This window comes from Astatotilapia calliptera, chromosome 11 (assembly GCF_900246225.1).
Source record: "Astatotilapia calliptera chromosome 11, fAstCal1.2, whole genome shotgun sequence".
Taxonomy (NCBI): Eukaryota; Metazoa; Chordata; class Actinopteri; order Cichliformes; family Cichlidae; genus Astatotilapia; species Astatotilapia calliptera.
The window spans coordinates 4,750,341-4,768,414 of record NC_039312.1 but is presented as its reverse complement, the minus strand read 5'-3'; the positions used below and the strand labels follow the sequence as shown (position 1 = coordinate 4,768,414).

The following is an 18,074-nucleotide window of genomic DNA, read 5'->3' as shown; positions in this document are numbered from 1 at the left end:
TGTACTAGGCAATCAGGAAGGCACTGTTACAGAGACCATAATACATCGTGTGACATTAGCTGTGCTCGTTGACAGTGACCAAGAGGCTAAATAAATAAATCAGTGTGACTGCATCAGCTATGAGCCAAATTACCCCGTTACACACACTTTCACAATCAGTGCACACCTATCAGACGTTTAGCAGTCCTAAATATTAACTGTAAAGTTTGAAGCCTCACAAGGGAAAATGTAAAATGCCAAAATGAAAACACATCAAAGACCAACATAACCAATGTGGGTCAAACGTTCTGCACCCTTCCCATAATCGAACTCAAGAAGCCTGCACCACAACTCTAATTAGCAATGCAGACTTTGTGCACTCTTTCAAGTGTCGAGGAAAAAGCTGATAACACTGACTACATGATGAGTGCCATTTTTTTTCCTGCAGGCTTTAGAAAGCTGCCTTCAAGCCATGGAGCACAGCTGTTTTCACAGCCTGAGAAGGAGGTCGTCATTAATGAACTTGTGTTGGTGCACACAAAAGGAGGCTCACCCACACATTTTGAAAATAATACCATCTACAAATACAAGTGAACCCACTGTGACAAATGAGTAACAGATAAAGGTTCCACTCCAGGGACAGTGGAGTTGGGAGTCCATCCCAGCACTGGAAGCCACGAGAGCAATGGACTGATTCTTATATAGCGCATTTCTACTCTCCCGGAGTAATAAAAGCGCTCTATACAACATGCCACATTGACCCATTCACACACACACTTTCTTCTATACTTAGTGCTTCTAACTACATTCAGACACATTTATTTGACATGCAGACTGGAGGAGCCAGGGATCGAACCACTAACCTGCTCTACCTCCTGAGCTACAGCCACCCCAACTGGTGGCCCCAACTGAGAGCAACTAAGTCAGCGTTGCAGTGGGTTAATATGAGTAGAGTCCATATGTCTGTACATATAGAAGGTCAGTGAAGGAGCCCTCCACGGGAGAGATCAAAGGATCCATGGCTGTTTTGTGTGGAAAAAGGATAGTGTGCAACACCATCACTCAGAAGACAGGACCACTTTCTCGAGCGAACACGTCAGTTACACCAGGAGGGAACCTTTTATAAACACTGAAGCGTCACAGGCACTGTCACACACATGCTTTAATATACAACCTAAAACAAAGACTCACATTTGGTCTCTTTCTGCATTCCACAAGTCACATGACTTCGTGTCCTGCAGTGACCCCTTCACTTTAAAATCCAGAATTTTTAATGCACAGCGTGGCAAACAGTTTGTCTGTGCCATTACTTGTTCTACTTTTCAAACTCATGAGGCTTGCAAGCACTATGACAATAGTTCACAGAGTCGCAACTACTGCCTCACTCTGTCAGATGCCAGCATGAACAGACCAATCCACCTCCACACGCGCAGAGAGAGAGAGACAGGTCCCGGAGAGACAAAGAGGAGCCAATTAGCTGCAGACGAGGGAAAACACAGCCGAGCAGGAGGAGAGCATGGAGCTCAAAGAGGTGAGGCCTGCAGGGTGAATGAAAACAAGTTAACTGACATTCAGCTGTGTGTGTGTTTGTCACAGAGATATAGAGCTGGAGGTCAAACAACGACAGGTCCATCCACAGTGGAGGCTGTTAGAGCAGCGGTCCCCAACCGTTTTTGCGCCACGGACCGGTTTATGCCCGACAATATTTTCACGGACCGGCCTTTAAGGTGTCGCGGATAAATACAACAAAATAAAACTAGTACCGGTACCGAAAAAAATAAGATTTATTCATAACACACGTGAAAAGACCCAGGAAAACCGAGTTAACGATAAAAACGATAACAAAATAACGCTGAAAACTGATAAAAACCCTGAAAGCCATACATTTTACACCTGAGCCTCAACTCTCGCAGCCCGGTACCAAACGACTCACGGACCAGTACCGGTCCGAGGCCCGGGGACCGCTGTGTTAGAGCATGAGGGAGGCATCCTAGAGAAGATGTCAGCTTAAAAAAAAAAAAAAAAAGTGGAAGAGGAAGTCACAGGGCTTCACCTGTCTGATAAAAATACAAGTGCACCATTTGTAGGAACCGTGGCTTTTGTTCATTACCTTTACGCAGGCTGTTTTGTTTGTAGAGCAATGTCTGTCTGACGATGAAAGATGTGTCACAGTAACAAAAGCAAAAGAGGTGGAATAAGAAATCATTATCGATCAGTCTCTCAGGTTTTCGCTGGACTGAATCCCATCCCACCTGCCATAGGCCGAGAGGTGGGGTGCACCCTGCACAGGTCACCAGTCAGTCACAGGGCTAACATAGAGAAACAATCACACACACTCATATTTGCATTTATGGGGAATTTAGAATCACCAGTTAACCTGACCCCACTGACCGCATGACTTTGGTCTGTGGGTGGATGCCAGAGAACCCAGAGAGATAGAGGATTCAAACCCATTACCTTCTTGCTGTTAGGCAACAGTGCTAACTAGGGCTGCCACGATTTGTCGACTAGTCACGATTACGTCGACTATCAAAATCGTCGACGACTGATTTAATAGTCGACGCGTCGTTTGAAGCTTTGTAAGATCACAAAAGACGCAGGAATAAGTGGCAGGATTTAAGAGTGTAATAACGGACTGAAACAGAAGATGGCAGCATTGCATGTACAAGGATGTCAGCTACCGTTAAACCCCGAAGAAGAAGAAGAAGAAGAAGAAGCAGTTGTGTCCCAGCGCAGTTTCCAACAATGGCGGCAGCTAGTTAGTTTTAATGTTACTCTTATTATTCTTTCTGGGTCACAAAATAAACGTTTAACATATTTTCAGGCGAGAATGTAGCTGTGTAAACCTCAAATATCTGCTCAGTTTATCAGGACACCACATATTTTCAAAAGCGCTCCGACGTTTTCGGAGACATCTGTTACCCACTAGCTCGTTAGCGAGCCGGGGGCTAGGCTCACTAGCGCTGTGAGAACACCGGACTCCCCGCAAATCGTTTTCAAACCCACCGCCGTCTTTCGCTACTCAGGTTAAATATATATGAGTCACTTAGATAACTTAAAATGTTATTGTTTGGCTTTTTTTTTTTTAGTATTTTATTTGTTCCTGAGTAAATCAGTTTGTCTGAGATTAAAGTTATAGTTTTTACACAGCTGAATAAACGTCAAGCAGACAGCTGATTATCAGAAGTGTGAGATGCTCCAGAATATACTCCGGTGTCCTGTTATATTTTAGATAGCAAGGAGTTTATTCAACTTCACCGAAACAATCTGCAAATTTCATTAAAATTTAATAAACTATCTTGTCTTTATTTTTAGTTAGCACAGACCTGAAACACTTAAAGCTGTAAGCTAATGATAGTTATATAAGAGCAGATGCTGCTGGTGCAATAAGCTGTAGTTTTACGTCCAATGGATGATGATCTGATTAGTCGACTAATCGCAAAAATAATCGGTGACTAGTCGACTATCAAAATAATCGTTTGTGGCAGCCCTAGTGCTAACCACTGTGCTGTTTCGCAATATCATTTTGCTAAATAAAATATTTCAAAGCAGCAAAAGAGAAATCCTCCAGGTTTCCCGTCTTTGTAATTGTGGCAGCAGGGCTGAATCAGGCTGTTAGAAAAGACGTGACTCTTCCTGTCTAGTTTATTTACAGTTTATTCAGAGAACTACTCCTTCAAATGCGTTCAGTGTTGTTCTTTTTTAAAAATATATAAATTGGTCCCATATCTGATGAGTGCTTCTTTAGTGTTGGGCTGTTTAAGAATGGACCACAAGGTCAGAACTGAGCAACCCCACTGGTTAGGGTAGCACACTTTAAGCTGTAGACAGATCTGAGCTCAAGCTCACAAAACCAAATCATGGTGACATTACACAAACATACAACCAGAAAGACAACAAGCAGTCAAAAATCCAAAACATTGTGATGGGGACACGTGTGCCAAAAACACGAGGGTTTATTGCGCAGCCGTTTCATCACTGCTGTCTGTCACTCTGCTTACACAGAACTGGTATTATGGGACAAAGAAATCTAGCTCTCGGGTGCATATTATATCCCCCACTGAAGTGCCACAGCACATCACAGTGCTACTTGTAAATGTTCGCATGCCCCCATACACAGACACACACACAGATTTCACAGAGAAAAAAAAAAGTAGAGCACACAATCATAGATCAAAAAGCACTGGTGGAAGAGAAGCTGTCAGCCTACGGTGTTAATACATCGGTTTCACAGCTCCAGCAGCAGCCAGAGCTCACTGCAGTCACTCCAATGTTCACACACGCAGATACTGGGCCTGATAATCTGTGCTACCACCATCAACTTCCTCTGACTGCAATCTCCCAGTAAAACACTCTGTCAACTTTAATGCATTTTCACACTAACTGCTCTTTCACATTAACGGCTCCATGCAACAGCCTAAAAATCAGGGGCCAGCAACAAAAGCATTCCCTGTCATCTTATTAAATAAATACATGAACATTTGTAAAGTGGGGGTGGCCATAAAGTCAAGTTCACACTAGTGCTCGACCTTTCCCCCCTCTCCTTTGAACGATAGCTTAAAATGACTCATCCCCACTCTGACTGTTGCGTAATGAAACGGCAGAATTAGTATTATGTAAGCTGAATAAAGGAAATCTTTCATGTGTACGCAGTGGTCAGGATTTCCGGGTGGAAAACAAATTACTGGCACATCAAAAGGTCCAAAATGTTATTAATGACACTCGTTCGGTGTTCGTCCCCTCCTGATGCCGTTTGCCAGCTCATCTGTGCAGCTGTGTGAAGCTGTGACACTGCAGCTGAATCAGGGCACAGTGGCAGCTGGTGATGTTGAAAGAAATTCTCATGTCTTGAAGAGACTGTTCTCAAGGAGTTCACTTTATTAGCACAAAAGTGCTAACAAAGAACCGCTGACATGTCACTGTTCCCGGTCATCTTGCTACGCTGTTCCACAGCAGCACCCAGTCCTTGCCCTGAGACCTCTAGTCGTGGGTAATACCTTACAGTGAGGAGAACTACTCCGTCAATATTTACAACAGAAAAAATAAGGTATGATATAGATATATATAGAGACTGACACTGTAATGTTGATTAAACATACGCTAATCAACAGGAAAGGGCCAGCGTGAGGGAGGAAAAAATGAGCAGCCAACAGGTCTGCACTTTGACAGAACCACATTATATCTTTACATGAGCTGTGCGTTTGATCCACAGTCAGTGCGCTGCAGCAGAGGTGTCACTTAGTATTATTATGTAATCCAATCCAACTTTATTTATATAGCACTTTAAAAACAACAAAGTTGGCCAAAGTGCTTTCCAATAATAAAACAGAGATAGCAGTAAAAAACATACATTAAGCAGACAAAGAAATAAATATATATAACAATAAAATAAATACATAAATGAAAAAGATAAAAGACAGTATATATATTAAATATTAAAACATGAGTAAAATAGACAATAAGTGAATAAAATTAGCAAAATAAAAAGATTAAGAGTGACCTACAGCTGACTAAAACTGACTACAAGCTGACTCTGGTACAACTAAAAAGCCTTTGAAAAAAAGTGTGTTTTTAAAAGAGATTTAAACATTTCAAGTGTTGGAGCCAGCCTAATATTGATGGGCAGTTTATTCCATAATTTGGGGGCCACAACAGCGAAAGCTCGGTCCCCCCAGTGTTTCAGTCTCGACATGGGGACAGCAAGGAGTGACTGGTCAGTTGATCTGAGAGACCTTTGTGGAGTGTATCGTAGAGGTGGGAATCACCATACATCCCACGATACGATATTATTGCAATTTTTAAAAATATTTTGCGATATTCAGATTCTGTACATAAAGGTAAACTTTATCAATATTCATTTTATCTAATATCAAAGTCTCACACTCAGTCTTTCTCTCATTTCAGTCAGTTTTATTGTTGACAAACTGAACGGTTTGTATTACAGTCTAGTCCAACTTAACTGAATGCAACCATCTGGTACAATTATAGCTATTCTGAACTATGCAATTTATGAAAACAATGCAGCCCATTCAGCAACTGAAGAATTTGAAAGTAAATTAAAACAAAATATAATTTTACATTAAATAAAAAAGTTTTAAACTTAATTAAAATAAAACATGTCTTAAATTAAAATAAGTAAACTATCATGTTTATTGCTGCCATAAAAAAGTTAAACACATTTGGACAGTGAAGGAATGTCAGGATTCTTGCTCAGAAAAAGGATCAACGTGCTCTGAAGTCAGAGCACAAAAAAATTTTTTGTAACAAAATATCGATTTCTGCTGTCCCTGTATCGATACATTATTAGCCAACAAAATATCTCGATACTACACAGTATGGATTTTTTTCCCCCACCCCTAGTGTATCGGTGTAGAAGGTCTGACAGGTAAGAAGGAGCCAGGCCATTTAAAACTTTAAAAGCAAACAAAATGTTAAAATGAATTCTAAAATGGACAGGCAACCAAGGTTAAGTGTAAAGCCAGACACAGGATGAAGAAAAAAAAAGCAGAGCTGCTTGGGACCAAAGCAGGAGCTGTGTCAGCTTGGAAAACAGACTCGTTTAGCTTCATTTCTGGTCATGCTCCTGAGCAGGTGTGCCACAGGCAGCTCCTCCACACACAGCGAAAGGGAACCAGGTGAAGCAAAGATAATGTGTCACTCAAGGTTAACAGGTGTTTTACCTGGAGACAGATGAGCAGTCCAATTGGAGTTTGTAAAAACAGTCATGTTTGTTTAAAAACAGCAGCAACACAAAGTGACGCTAACCGAGAGTCCTGCCTGGACTCTATAACCTTGTGCCAAATATTACATTTTTGTTGAACGGGAGGTTTTTGTTCCATTTCTTCTATATATAATTATATTTTATGTACTTTATTTATCCCACAGGGGAAATTCAAAGCATCCATCCATCCATAGATATACAAACTTTGTGAAACTAACAGAATCACACAAAAATTGAAAAGGTGATGAGATGAAATACTGACTCAGCTTTTTGCCCATGATGGATAAACTACTGGCGTTTATCCACCGGGAAAGAGTCATGTCATCAGGAATCAAGTAAGAAGTGATAAGTGATGACACCAGGGGCCCGTTCTTCGTACGTCGCTCACTACATCCAAGATCAAATGACACATCCAAGACCAAACCATCGCGCTAACCGTGAGCTCGCTAATCCGGTTCCCCGAACACACCTGCTGTTGACGATTAGTACAGCTGGATGAAGTAATGTGAGATCACTGGGTGTCGTAAAAGGGGCTACGCATCGATAGTGGAAACATTGATCGGCAACCCTCTGATTGGTCGGCGAAAATGTCGACGGAGCGCGCTCGGTATTTTTCGGCAGCAGAGCAAGAACTCTTGAGTGAGGGATTTCAGGAGTTTCAGAGTTTAATCAGAACGCAAGGGAACACTGCAAAGGCTGCAAAAGCAAGGAGAGAGGGCTGGCAGAAAGTTGCTGACAAATTAAACTCTTAAGTAATTTAATAATAATAATAATAATAATAATAATAATAATAATAATAATAACAACAATAATAACAATAATAATAATGGATTGGATTGATATAGCGCTTTTCAAGGCACCCAAAGCGCTTTACAATGCCACTATTCAGTCACTCTCACATTCACACACTGGTGGAGGCAGCTACGGTTGTAGCCACAGCTGCCCTGGGGCAGACTGACAGAAGCCAGGCTGCCATATCGCGCCATCGGCCCCTCTGGCCAACACCAGTAGGCGGTAGGGTAGATTTATTATATTACACTATATTATCCAATATTATATTACATTATATTATAATATGTTATATTATATCCCCTTTCACATTAGAGCCACAACAGGACCCACTAGAACATGGGAACAGGTAAAAGTGAAATATAAGAATATTCTACAGAATGGTAATATTTATCACTTATATTGCTTTTCGTCTCTTGGAAAGAGACCCTGGAATGATCTGTTTGTTTATAACAGCAACCAAGAAAAGGGCAGAGCAAAAAAAAAAGACAGGTGGTGGTCCTGCACCCCCTCGTCAACAAGTTGGTTAAGTAAATTATATCCTCACGGGAAAATCGATATCTCTCTATGAGCACACTGTCGCGCTGAGCTAAAGGATCCTGTCTGTCCCGCAATATACGCTGAATTCTGAAAACTCTCCTTATCAATCTTGCACCTTCCGCAATGGGTGTCTCGCGTATACGGACAGGACATGGCTGCGACAGGCTTCCCAAATCCACCTTCGCTTTTATAGCCGTGGCCTCTCATCTTGATTACACAAAGTAATTTGCAATTGCTACTCTGAAATATGAATTACATCTGTAATAATCACATACATGTAATAGAATGTTAATAGTAGATTTCCCTTTTTTAGGAAATGACCTGTATGTATCTGTGTGACATCAATAAAAGGATCAAGTGCTGCATTATCTTTAGTTACATTGATAATATTTATTTATGGTGAAACAGTGGTGGAATATCGCTGTTGCTTTCGTATAAATGAAGCGGACATACCTGCGTGGCCGCGATCTAATCCTGTTTACATAAAGTAAACCTGCTCCCGAGCAGGTTTACGCTTACGGCTCTGTTGCTATGACAGCAAGTCCCGGATGAGCTTCGGGGAACCGAACGATCCAAGATCATGCGAAATCGTCAACAATCAAATCCAGCTAACCTACTTAGCGAGGTACGAAGAACGGGCCCCAGATCAGGAAGCAGACGTGTCTTGCTCATCGCTCTTAAGTGTCAGTGTTTCTACAGATACAGACTAAAATGCAATCCAAGAAGATTCAAATTAAAACTGGCTCAGCAGTATTTCCAAACGCCTTTGTTAGACCTTGTGGATAATACCAGGTGTGTGAACATGAAGGGATTTTTGTCGTGTTGTTTTGAATATATACATTTATTTAAAACATATGAAAATAAAGAGAGAACACCGACTCTTTGCATGGCTCCTCTCAGAGTACTCTGGCTTCCTCCCGCAGTGCAAAGACATGCGTTTTAGCTTAGCTGATCATTCCAAACTGTCCGTAGGTGTGAATGTGGACGGTTGTGCGGCTCTTTGCGTCAGCTCTGTCACAGACCGGTGACCTGTCCAGGATCAACAGCATTACTGGATCCTTTCTAACATGCTATTACAGAAAGAGCAGCTCCTGCTTCCTGAGCAGCGTCTGTGATGACATGGAGTGCTGCTCCATCCTCATTAATGCCATTAAATATGCATTCCCACAATAGATTACCTTTAACAATACAATAAATGTATTCATTTATTTTATTTTTAAATTGCACTCATTGTTGTCCTGTGGTGAATCAGGTCATTATAGTGCACTGATTCAAAGTACAGTAGCAAACCTCTCCCTGACACATTCTGACAGCCATGACTGTGGCTAAATTGATATTTCCTTCATAATGTTGTTTTTCATTACTGCTGTTCCAGTTTCCATCAAAATAGGATTTTAATATTCCATTTCCATCTGCATCATTTCCGTGCAATGCTAAACACTGAGAATGAGAATGACTGGAAGTAGTAGCGTGATGCCTGTAATGAGCTCAACTCTGTGGTAGGCATCATATTACTCTGGTAATGCAGCAACAGGCACAGCCCCAGCATCTACAGCTCATCATTATCAGCTTCATAAAGGTCATATATATTGCATGGCAGCTGCACAGTATTGATTTACATTCAACAATGTGTGTCAGACCCAACTGAAAAAACAAAACAAACACAAAAAAAATAAAATCACAGGTGAAAATTTTGAAATCAGTTCAGCAGTAAATAAAATATGACAATGTGTGTGTGGATTAAAGTCCACGCTTCACAACGTTGCTGTCCCCTCGAGGTCCTGTGTGTGAGCCAGATAGCCTGTCCGGGCCTTCATCTCGCTGCCTGCTACCATCAGCCAGTAGGAAAGAACATTTGCTCCCCTGCCCAAAGAAAGCGCTGGCGCTTGGCAGAGTCAGTGCCACTAAGGAATCAGGTGTCAGTTGGATCAACTCAGTCTGGCAACACAGCTGACCAGAGGCACAAACTGTCATGACCTTAGTGACCGAGCTGAATGCACCGCTGAAGGCACCTCACAGGAGACCACAGGGCTGCTCTCGTGAATCATCAGCCAAAGCCCAGACGTAGCTGCAGTGCTTTGCTGACTGGGACACAATTTTTGTTTTACACAGTGACTTTACTGTCACCTAAACTTGGGGAATGAAAACAGGAAAAGGAAATAAACAATTCTAACTGAGTGGCAGTGGGGATGAAATAATTTCGTAGAAATTAGTGGAACAAAAAAGCAGCCAGTGTCAATGAAGCCAACCAGGCTAAGTGCAGAATCTGATTTCCGATTCAGTTTCAATGAGGCACTTTTCATTTCGCCTCCCCTGCCTGCCCTGTTTTACATTCTCAATCTTCAAAAGCGCCTCTCCCCCTCAGGAACGTGCAGAAGAGGGGTTAGATCTTTAAAGACAGACATACAGCAGCGCCACAGCCTGGGTCTAATACCTGTTCATTACACAAAACAAAACCTCTTGCTCCCATTCGCAGAGCACCTGGTAATGTGGCCCCAATGATAGCCCACTCTGCAGTTCACACACAGCATCAACTCCGTCCTCCATAAACAGCAAGCCATTTCTTATTATGCCACGTTTGCGGACACGAGGAACAGAACAGCATTTTCACGTTAGACAGAATTCACTGTAATCCCGCTCAGTTTGCTTCTCTTCCTCTATTGATTAACAAGGTCTGCCTCAATTGATTTGCAGAATTCAAACATGGAAATTAATCTTAGAATAATTTAGCCAGTGATGTGAGCACAGCTGGGTATAGAGAATTATTCAATGGCAATGTCTCTACTAAGATATATTTGAATAATGCTGTAAGATTGAAATCAAATAAAATGCTTTTTCCAATCGCCTCTGGGTTGTTTTTTTTCAAGCCATCTGCAATATTATTTCAAATCAAGGCTAGAGGTCCATTCACTCTGTAGCTCATGGGATGATTTCAGCATTACTCATACAGGGCATGTGTTAGGCAACTTTCACCCCTCACCCAGCAGTTACTACTGCAACGACCCCGTCTGCAGATGCAAATCCACGAGCAGCATCCTTGGATTAAAAGTACATCAGTGAGTTTCTTTATAGGCTGTAAAATTGAACTTCTGTTTTACTAAAGCAAGCAAATAATTTTTTTTGCTTACAGCAGCGTGACCGGATAGCGGCATCACCGAAAGTCTTTCAGAGATGAATGAGTTTCCCTGTTATCTAGGGCAAAAATACAATGACTAACATTAACCACCACCTCCTCCTGCCAGTCGAAGCCACCGAGGTGAAATCCCGATCTCAATTAGCTTCCAACATCTTTTTCCTCAAACTGCACATCCCAGCTAGGGCTGCACGCTTTTGCATAAAATGAGAATCACGATTTTTTTTGGCTTAGAATTGAGATCACAATTCTCTCACAATTAACCGTGCAGCCCTAATCCCAGCATTTAAAAGATCTGTGCAAAAGCTGCAACTTCCCTTGGGTGAGAAGTGAAAAACAGCACAAGTTTGGGTATAAGCATATTCACTGTTCTCAACATGTAGCTTCAACTTGAAAAGCAGATCTTCAGACAAATATATCTGGACATCAAGTACCAGCGAACCACAAGGCCCTGATGAATGAAAACTAAAGCAGAACACTTCTCGAAATCGACTGTGATGCAGTCGGTGAGATCGTTTCTCCAGCGATGACTCTCACTCCTGTTGGCCTTGAACTAAAGCATTCACTTGTAATTTTAGTTATGCATCACATCCTGTCAGTATGCACACAGAGGCTCTCCCACTAAGAGCACATAATGTGTTTTGTAAGTTACTTACAGCATTTGTGTTTGTTACTTGCAGCCGATTTCATCTTCTGTCAGTTAAAATATCAAAAAAAACAAAGCATCTGAAACAGTCACAGTTTTCATTTTATTCTGGGATTATCCACTTCAAGGGTTAGGAAACAAGATTAAACATTTGACTAGACATGCTTCGGTGCTTTCAGTACTGAACAATTTCAGTATTCAGTTTCACTACGAACTACAGTCAGTCAAAAATACGATGAGGTTAAACATTAACCCTCAGTTACCCAAAGAGAGGCATTGAAACAGCCATGACAACGACAACATTTCAAAAAATAAAACTGGATGACTTTGATAGGACGACCTATGAATGGTTTTGATGCCTGCACCGATATCAGAGAACCGGACACCAAGTGACACTAATTCCCTTAAATTGCCCACAAGCTTTAATACAGAGAGATGGCGCTTTAGGAAAAAAGATGACAGGTGGATCAGACGCGCTCTCCTTGCCAGACCTTGCTGCTGTGAGGGAGGTCCAGCTCACAAGCAAGCAACTTTTAGTCCATCAGACAAAGACATAAGTACTAATGAAGCTGGTTTTTCTTCTTTCTGATGCTGCACTGTGCATATTAACGCAGTCCAAACTTAAAGCAGAACTAACCACGTACAGGCTGGCTACCTAATGTCAGCCACAGCTCCCTTTCCTGTCAAATCTAATAGCTCGATCTAGAACTTCTGAGGGGAACGCACTATTAGCCAGCCACATCAAAGGGATGCATCAGAGAGAGGGGGCGCGAGCGAGGGAGGTGGAGAACAAACAGGGTTGCGGAGGGTTGATACTCCTCCATTCTTGTTTCAAAGATAAGCTCATGAACAGCAAACAACCTTGCAGTGAGGTCACAGGGCTGTGCAAGACAGAAGTGTCATCAGACAACAATCGCACACGTCTGTAAATCCCGCTCACTCCTGTTCTCCTGAATGCTGGGCAACCTCAAGGTTTCTTCTATCACACAAGGTGCACATGCAGAGAGGATTCAAACTCTCGCTCTGTTACTTCCTTTATACATTCACGCATGCACACCAGGGATTCCCCTTCAATGCACGCGGTGAGGCAGATTGTGCCACCTGCCTCATTTATTGTAATCACTAATCACATTTTTTAATATAAATAAATTACAAAAAACAAACAAAAAAAACAACAGGTGCATGCACACCCCCTCCGCCATCCAAACATGTACTTTACTTAAGGCTGCTGTTCTAATAGCAAAGGGAGAGTGATAGAACAATAAAGCAGTGCATGAATAAATTTCACTCCATGTCACACCATGTTACACTTTCAGACAGTGACACACAAGAAACTGAGGGATTCTCACCCAGCCAAAGCTTTCAAGCCTCCTCTTTTATTCAGCAGACAGACATGGAGCTGGCAGTTTAATCCACGCTGCTGGTCTCAGAGTAATCATTAAATGCTTTCAGTGATGCAACGCAGGGTTGGACCAGGCAATCGTCCCTCAGAGTACAAATAAAATACATTGGACCCCCCCAAAAAAACCTGGACTATTCCTGGCAGAACCCACGCACACAGTTCAAAATGAAACACAAAAAAGGCATGACAGACGTGTCACGGCTGGTTAGCAGAGAGCCAGCCTGTGAGGGGCTTCACTATGTCCGAGGAAAGTTTTGCAGAATCTCAGAAAGGCACACAAACACGGGAAAAAGTTCAAAGTTTGGCCAGAAGCCCTTCTTTTTTTTAAAAAACACTCTCTTATATCAAAGTCTTAACTGTGGACTCGGTATCCCAGCCGTCAGCTGCACTAAATGTCTCAGAGTGTAAGGAAGCCCTTTTCGCACCACAGCAGTTTGTACTCAGACCCCACCTGAAAATGAAACTTTAGAAAATGTACTCGTATGGAAAACCAAAGGTGCCCTGCAGAGGCAGGGAGTTTCAGAAGGAGAAACAATGGTTTCCACTGAAAATCGCAACAATATTTTTAAAAGAAAGAAAACTGGGTACATTTTGCTCACTGGAAGCCTTTTACTGTAATATGCATGAGGCACATTGCTGGCACACCAACTATATTAGCCTCCATAACCTGTGCTGGTGCTTATCAGCGGGTAAACAGGACAAATCTGTGTCAGAAGGACCGGAGCCACTACGCTCATTCATGGCCGCTTCTTTCCGTTTTCACCCAGCGTCAGATGAAGCTGTCACTATTGTCCTCGGTCACTCCTCTGACCCCCTTCTCCCCACCGCCTGCTCTGATATTGCACTTTTACTAGGAACTACAGTATCAAAGCAGGCGTCACATGACTCTAAAAGCCTCACCAAAGTCATTCAGGCTCACCTTTTTTCCCCCAAACAGGACAGTGAGGGGGGGAAAGCCGTATAATTTTAAAGCACTGCGTCGGCACAATGGAGCTCTGTCCTAAATGACCGTCTAATAACTGAGCACAATAAGAAGCTGCTTTTTATAAACTGTGCAGGCCGTCATTTTATCATTTTTATTTTCACGAAGGATCGTTACGAAATGTGTCACAGTTAACCTGCCATGTTCTCACAGAAACTTCTTGACAGAACAGGCTAATCTCGGCGAACCGCCTAAACCCGCCAGGGCTGCGGAGAAACTAACTTACCAGGGGTCAAACTCGTGGATGATGCTCTCGAAACGAATGACAGCGAAGAGCCTGGAGCTGAACCCAGCCAGCCAAGCCAGGAACAGGATGGTGAACGACAGCAGGGACTGCCACCCGGCCGGCTGCGACAGGCCGCCGGACAGCCCGCCTCCTCCTCCTGCGCTGTTGCCTCTCTCCGCCACCGCCGTGCTGCTGCGCCCGTTCCCAGAGTACGCCACCCCGGAGTTCAGCGAGGATTTGTGTTTTTCAGAAACCGGGTGATGCTCCGCCATATTCTACGTCAGTCCTGTCGTGGCAAGCAAGCGAAGCGAGCTATCAGTTCGCGCACAGGAAAGAACCCCCCTTTCTTCCTTTTCTCTGCCACGCTCCACTTCCAAACCCACTCGCACCACCTTCCCTGCGGGCCCCGGACCCCCCAAAATCACCGGCCGTATCTCCAAACTTTCTAACCTTACTTCCCACCGACCGCTAAACCAGTTCAATAATCCCAGGGAGTTACATAGCAGCGCGGTTTTGCAGCACACTGGAAATGACACACACACGCGGCTCGAGCAGCTCTTCCTTCCTTCCTTGGAGCTGGATGAAAGGGGGCGGGAGCAGCGCGTGGAACAGGAAGCGCTGTCAGCCTCTCACAACGAGACAGGTACAGCTGAGGAGGACGCGGTTCCAGAAGAAACCCAATCCACGACCAAGCGCATTTGACAGACGGCCAATACGACCAATGACAAAAGAGCAACCTGACCGGTGAAGACGCTCCAGCGTGAGAAGCGAAGTGAAAGATGGTGTTGGAGGGGGGCTGACAGACAGCGGGAAAAGCCTATGGCACGCGGCAGGCTTTCTCTCCAGCCAATGAAATAAATGAATCTCACGGAAAATAGTAAAGAAACTGACAGAACAAGGACCGATGTGCCAGAAGAAGGGCTCTGTGCCAACTTTCTGTGTGGTAGAAGCCGGTCTACCCATTCACACCGGAAGTAATGAGCTGTTTCTGATGAAGACATCAAGATGAAAGACAGTTGTGTCAGATCAACCAGTACATGCCGCTACCACTATGTGATAAGGTCTCAGTTACAACTACCGGCTATATTAATGATTAAGTGAAGTGACAGAGACCTCCTATCGCCATAAGCTTATGATTTGACTACACAAAGAGAATAAAAGCAATTTTATATTTCAAAACATTGAAAAATATAGACCTTCAACATGAATGTAAAAGTAATTTTAAATTTTACAAGTTCAAAGAATAATCTTGTCCTTTTAATTAAACAAATTCATACTATGTAACACGGATAAATGGGGGGACTTTAGCAAACCTGAGGTTACATAAAAACGCTTGTGTGGGGCAGGGGTGTCAAACTCCAGTCCTCAAGGGCCGGTGTCCTGAAACGTACATGTGTCCCTGCTGCAACACACCTGAATAAAATTAGTAGGTCATTAGCAAGACTTGACAGCATGCTCCGGTGGCAACCCCTAACTTTACTCAAGTAAATTCAAATAAATGTAAGTTTTTGGAAAAATGTACTTCTAAAAGTACTTTTGTTGCACCATGTTCATTCATTCATGAGGTGCTGTAACATGAATCAAATGTCTGAATTGCCACCTCAGCATGCAGTCAAGTTTTATAGCGTCTTAATGACCTATAGGGTCAATAGCTACCTATGGGGTGGGGGGTTGAATGTTGGGAGGTTAATTAAAGCGCACTTAGTTGAAGCTGGGAGACTCACAATAGGCCCATTTAAATTAAAGCACGTGCATGTGTGTCAAGAGCGTGTTTTTCATAAACTAGCTTGGATATTGGTCTCAAAAATACATTTGGATCTGGATGAGGGGGAAAAATGAAGGAGACTGGTGGTGGTGTGGTGTGTGCTCATAAATAAACACATTTTTTAAATGAATAAAAATCAAGGTTAGTGTTTAAAATCAATACTTTGACAGTTTTAGGGTGATACTGAGAAAGTGTAAAACCATACTGCATGGGGCTGAACTTATTTCTCCACATTTATTTGTGGATTCTATTTGCCTTTATTTTGTTTATTCAAATTCTGTTGCCCAAATGAGCAAAAATCCAAGAGAGAGATTAACAATATTTCCTCCTTGTTTTAGGCATAGAGGACTGTGACTGACTGTGCTTAGTATGTTTATAATTCCAATGGTTTTAAAATACAGCCCAAAACCACGGCAGAACCTCCACCATGTTTCACAGATGGCTGTAGACACACACTCACTGTCTCTTTGCCATACATATCAACATTGATTTGAACCAAAACAATCCTATTTGGATTCATTACTCCATCAGATCTGTTGCCACTGTTTTTCAGTCCAGTTCTTGTATAATTTGGTGCATCTCAGCCTTTTTTCTTTGTTTCCCAGCCATTGAAGAATGGCTTCATGACAGCCACAGAAACCATTTTTCATTGTGCTACCTGCAAAAACAAACGTTACAAATGAATGAATAAATAACCAGTCACAGTGGTATTATATTATTCTGCGGGAGAGGCTCAATATTCAGTTCTGTTCACATTTCTCCTTCAGTCTTGTCTCCGCTCTGAAACAAGTCATGTGTCTTGGTGGAGCAGTGAGCCAACAGATCTACAATAGCTGTTTCTCTACCAGGAAACATCTTCACTGGCCTATAAAACAAAGCTGGATCCCTGCAGCAGTTTGGGGAATCTGAGACCATTAAATCCGTGTGTCTTGGATACAAGTTGACAGATAAAGAGATTGTTTTAAAACCAATCCTTACAAAAAGAAAAGCAGAGCAATAGTCCTGAGATGAAAGAGCTGTGCTGCTTTGAGAAGACCTCAAGCTTGATAATTTATCTACTGAGGCAAAGGGAATCTTCCTGAACAAAAAGGCATCTTCGGACCCTGTAATGAGTTTCACCATCACATTTAACAGAGTCAGCTATCTCAAGAAGAATTACGGAAGAGAGAATAAAGACTTAACCCTGAGAGCAGCATGTCTCCCTGTGACAGTCTAGCCATTGTTTCAAGGTTCCTCCACAAATTAACCCTGAGCAGGTCTGAGCATTTGTGTGTTATTGTATCTTTTATATTCAGGTATCTGAAATGTAAATTAGTGATAATTCTGTTAGTTTTTCACAATGTGGGGACTTTATTTCATTTGGAGAACTAAGAAAGGATGGCACAACATTTGAGAGGTGAGGGTTCATTTCAGTTTTATTTAAACTAATCTTACTTTAAGACAGCTGATCATAGTATTTGTGTTGAACAATTATCAACATATTTGCTCAGTCTGGTTCTCAACAGCGTTGCTTTTCTCAAAAGAGAGATTTCCTGTAGATTTTCTGATCCCTGCCTGCTGAGGTCATCCATTAGACCATGAAACATTTCCCCTCTGAGATTGAGAGATACTGGCTAGGTATAGTTGGGCTCACCTCAGTGCATGGCCTGGGCTCCAGAACCAGTACTGGACTTGAAGAAAGCATCTGCAGATGCTTTGTGAGCATGGGCTGTTACGATGCATTTGTCCTCTGCACAACTGCAATGGGAGCTTAGTCTGCATTGATGACAATAAGTCCTGCCCTTTGCCACTGATTGTGTTCATAATTTTTGTGGGCAGAATTTCCAGGTGAAGCCAGTAGGTGGAAGGCCTCCACCTGAGAGTAGAATCGATCTTTTATAATAAAGTCTCT

The 18,074-nt window shown here is 42.6% G+C and overlaps 1 protein-coding gene across 1 annotated transcript in view; it reads right to left on the bottom strand.

Moving 5' to 3' along the window:
• The window catches only part of LOC113032769 (dolichyl-diphosphooligosaccharide--protein glycosyltransferase subunit STT3B-like), a 78,559-nt gene extending 63,452 nt beyond the window's left edge, over positions 1–15,107 (bottom strand). Inside the window, exon 1 of the mRNA XM_026185860.1 lies at positions 14,419–15,107. Coding sequence (XP_026041645.1) covers positions 14,419–14,690 — 272 coding nt within the window. The 5' untranslated portion in view covers positions 14,691–15,107. The remainder of the gene's footprint in view (positions 1–14,418) is intronic.
• Between the last annotated feature and the right edge of the window lie 2,967 nt (positions 15,108–18,074).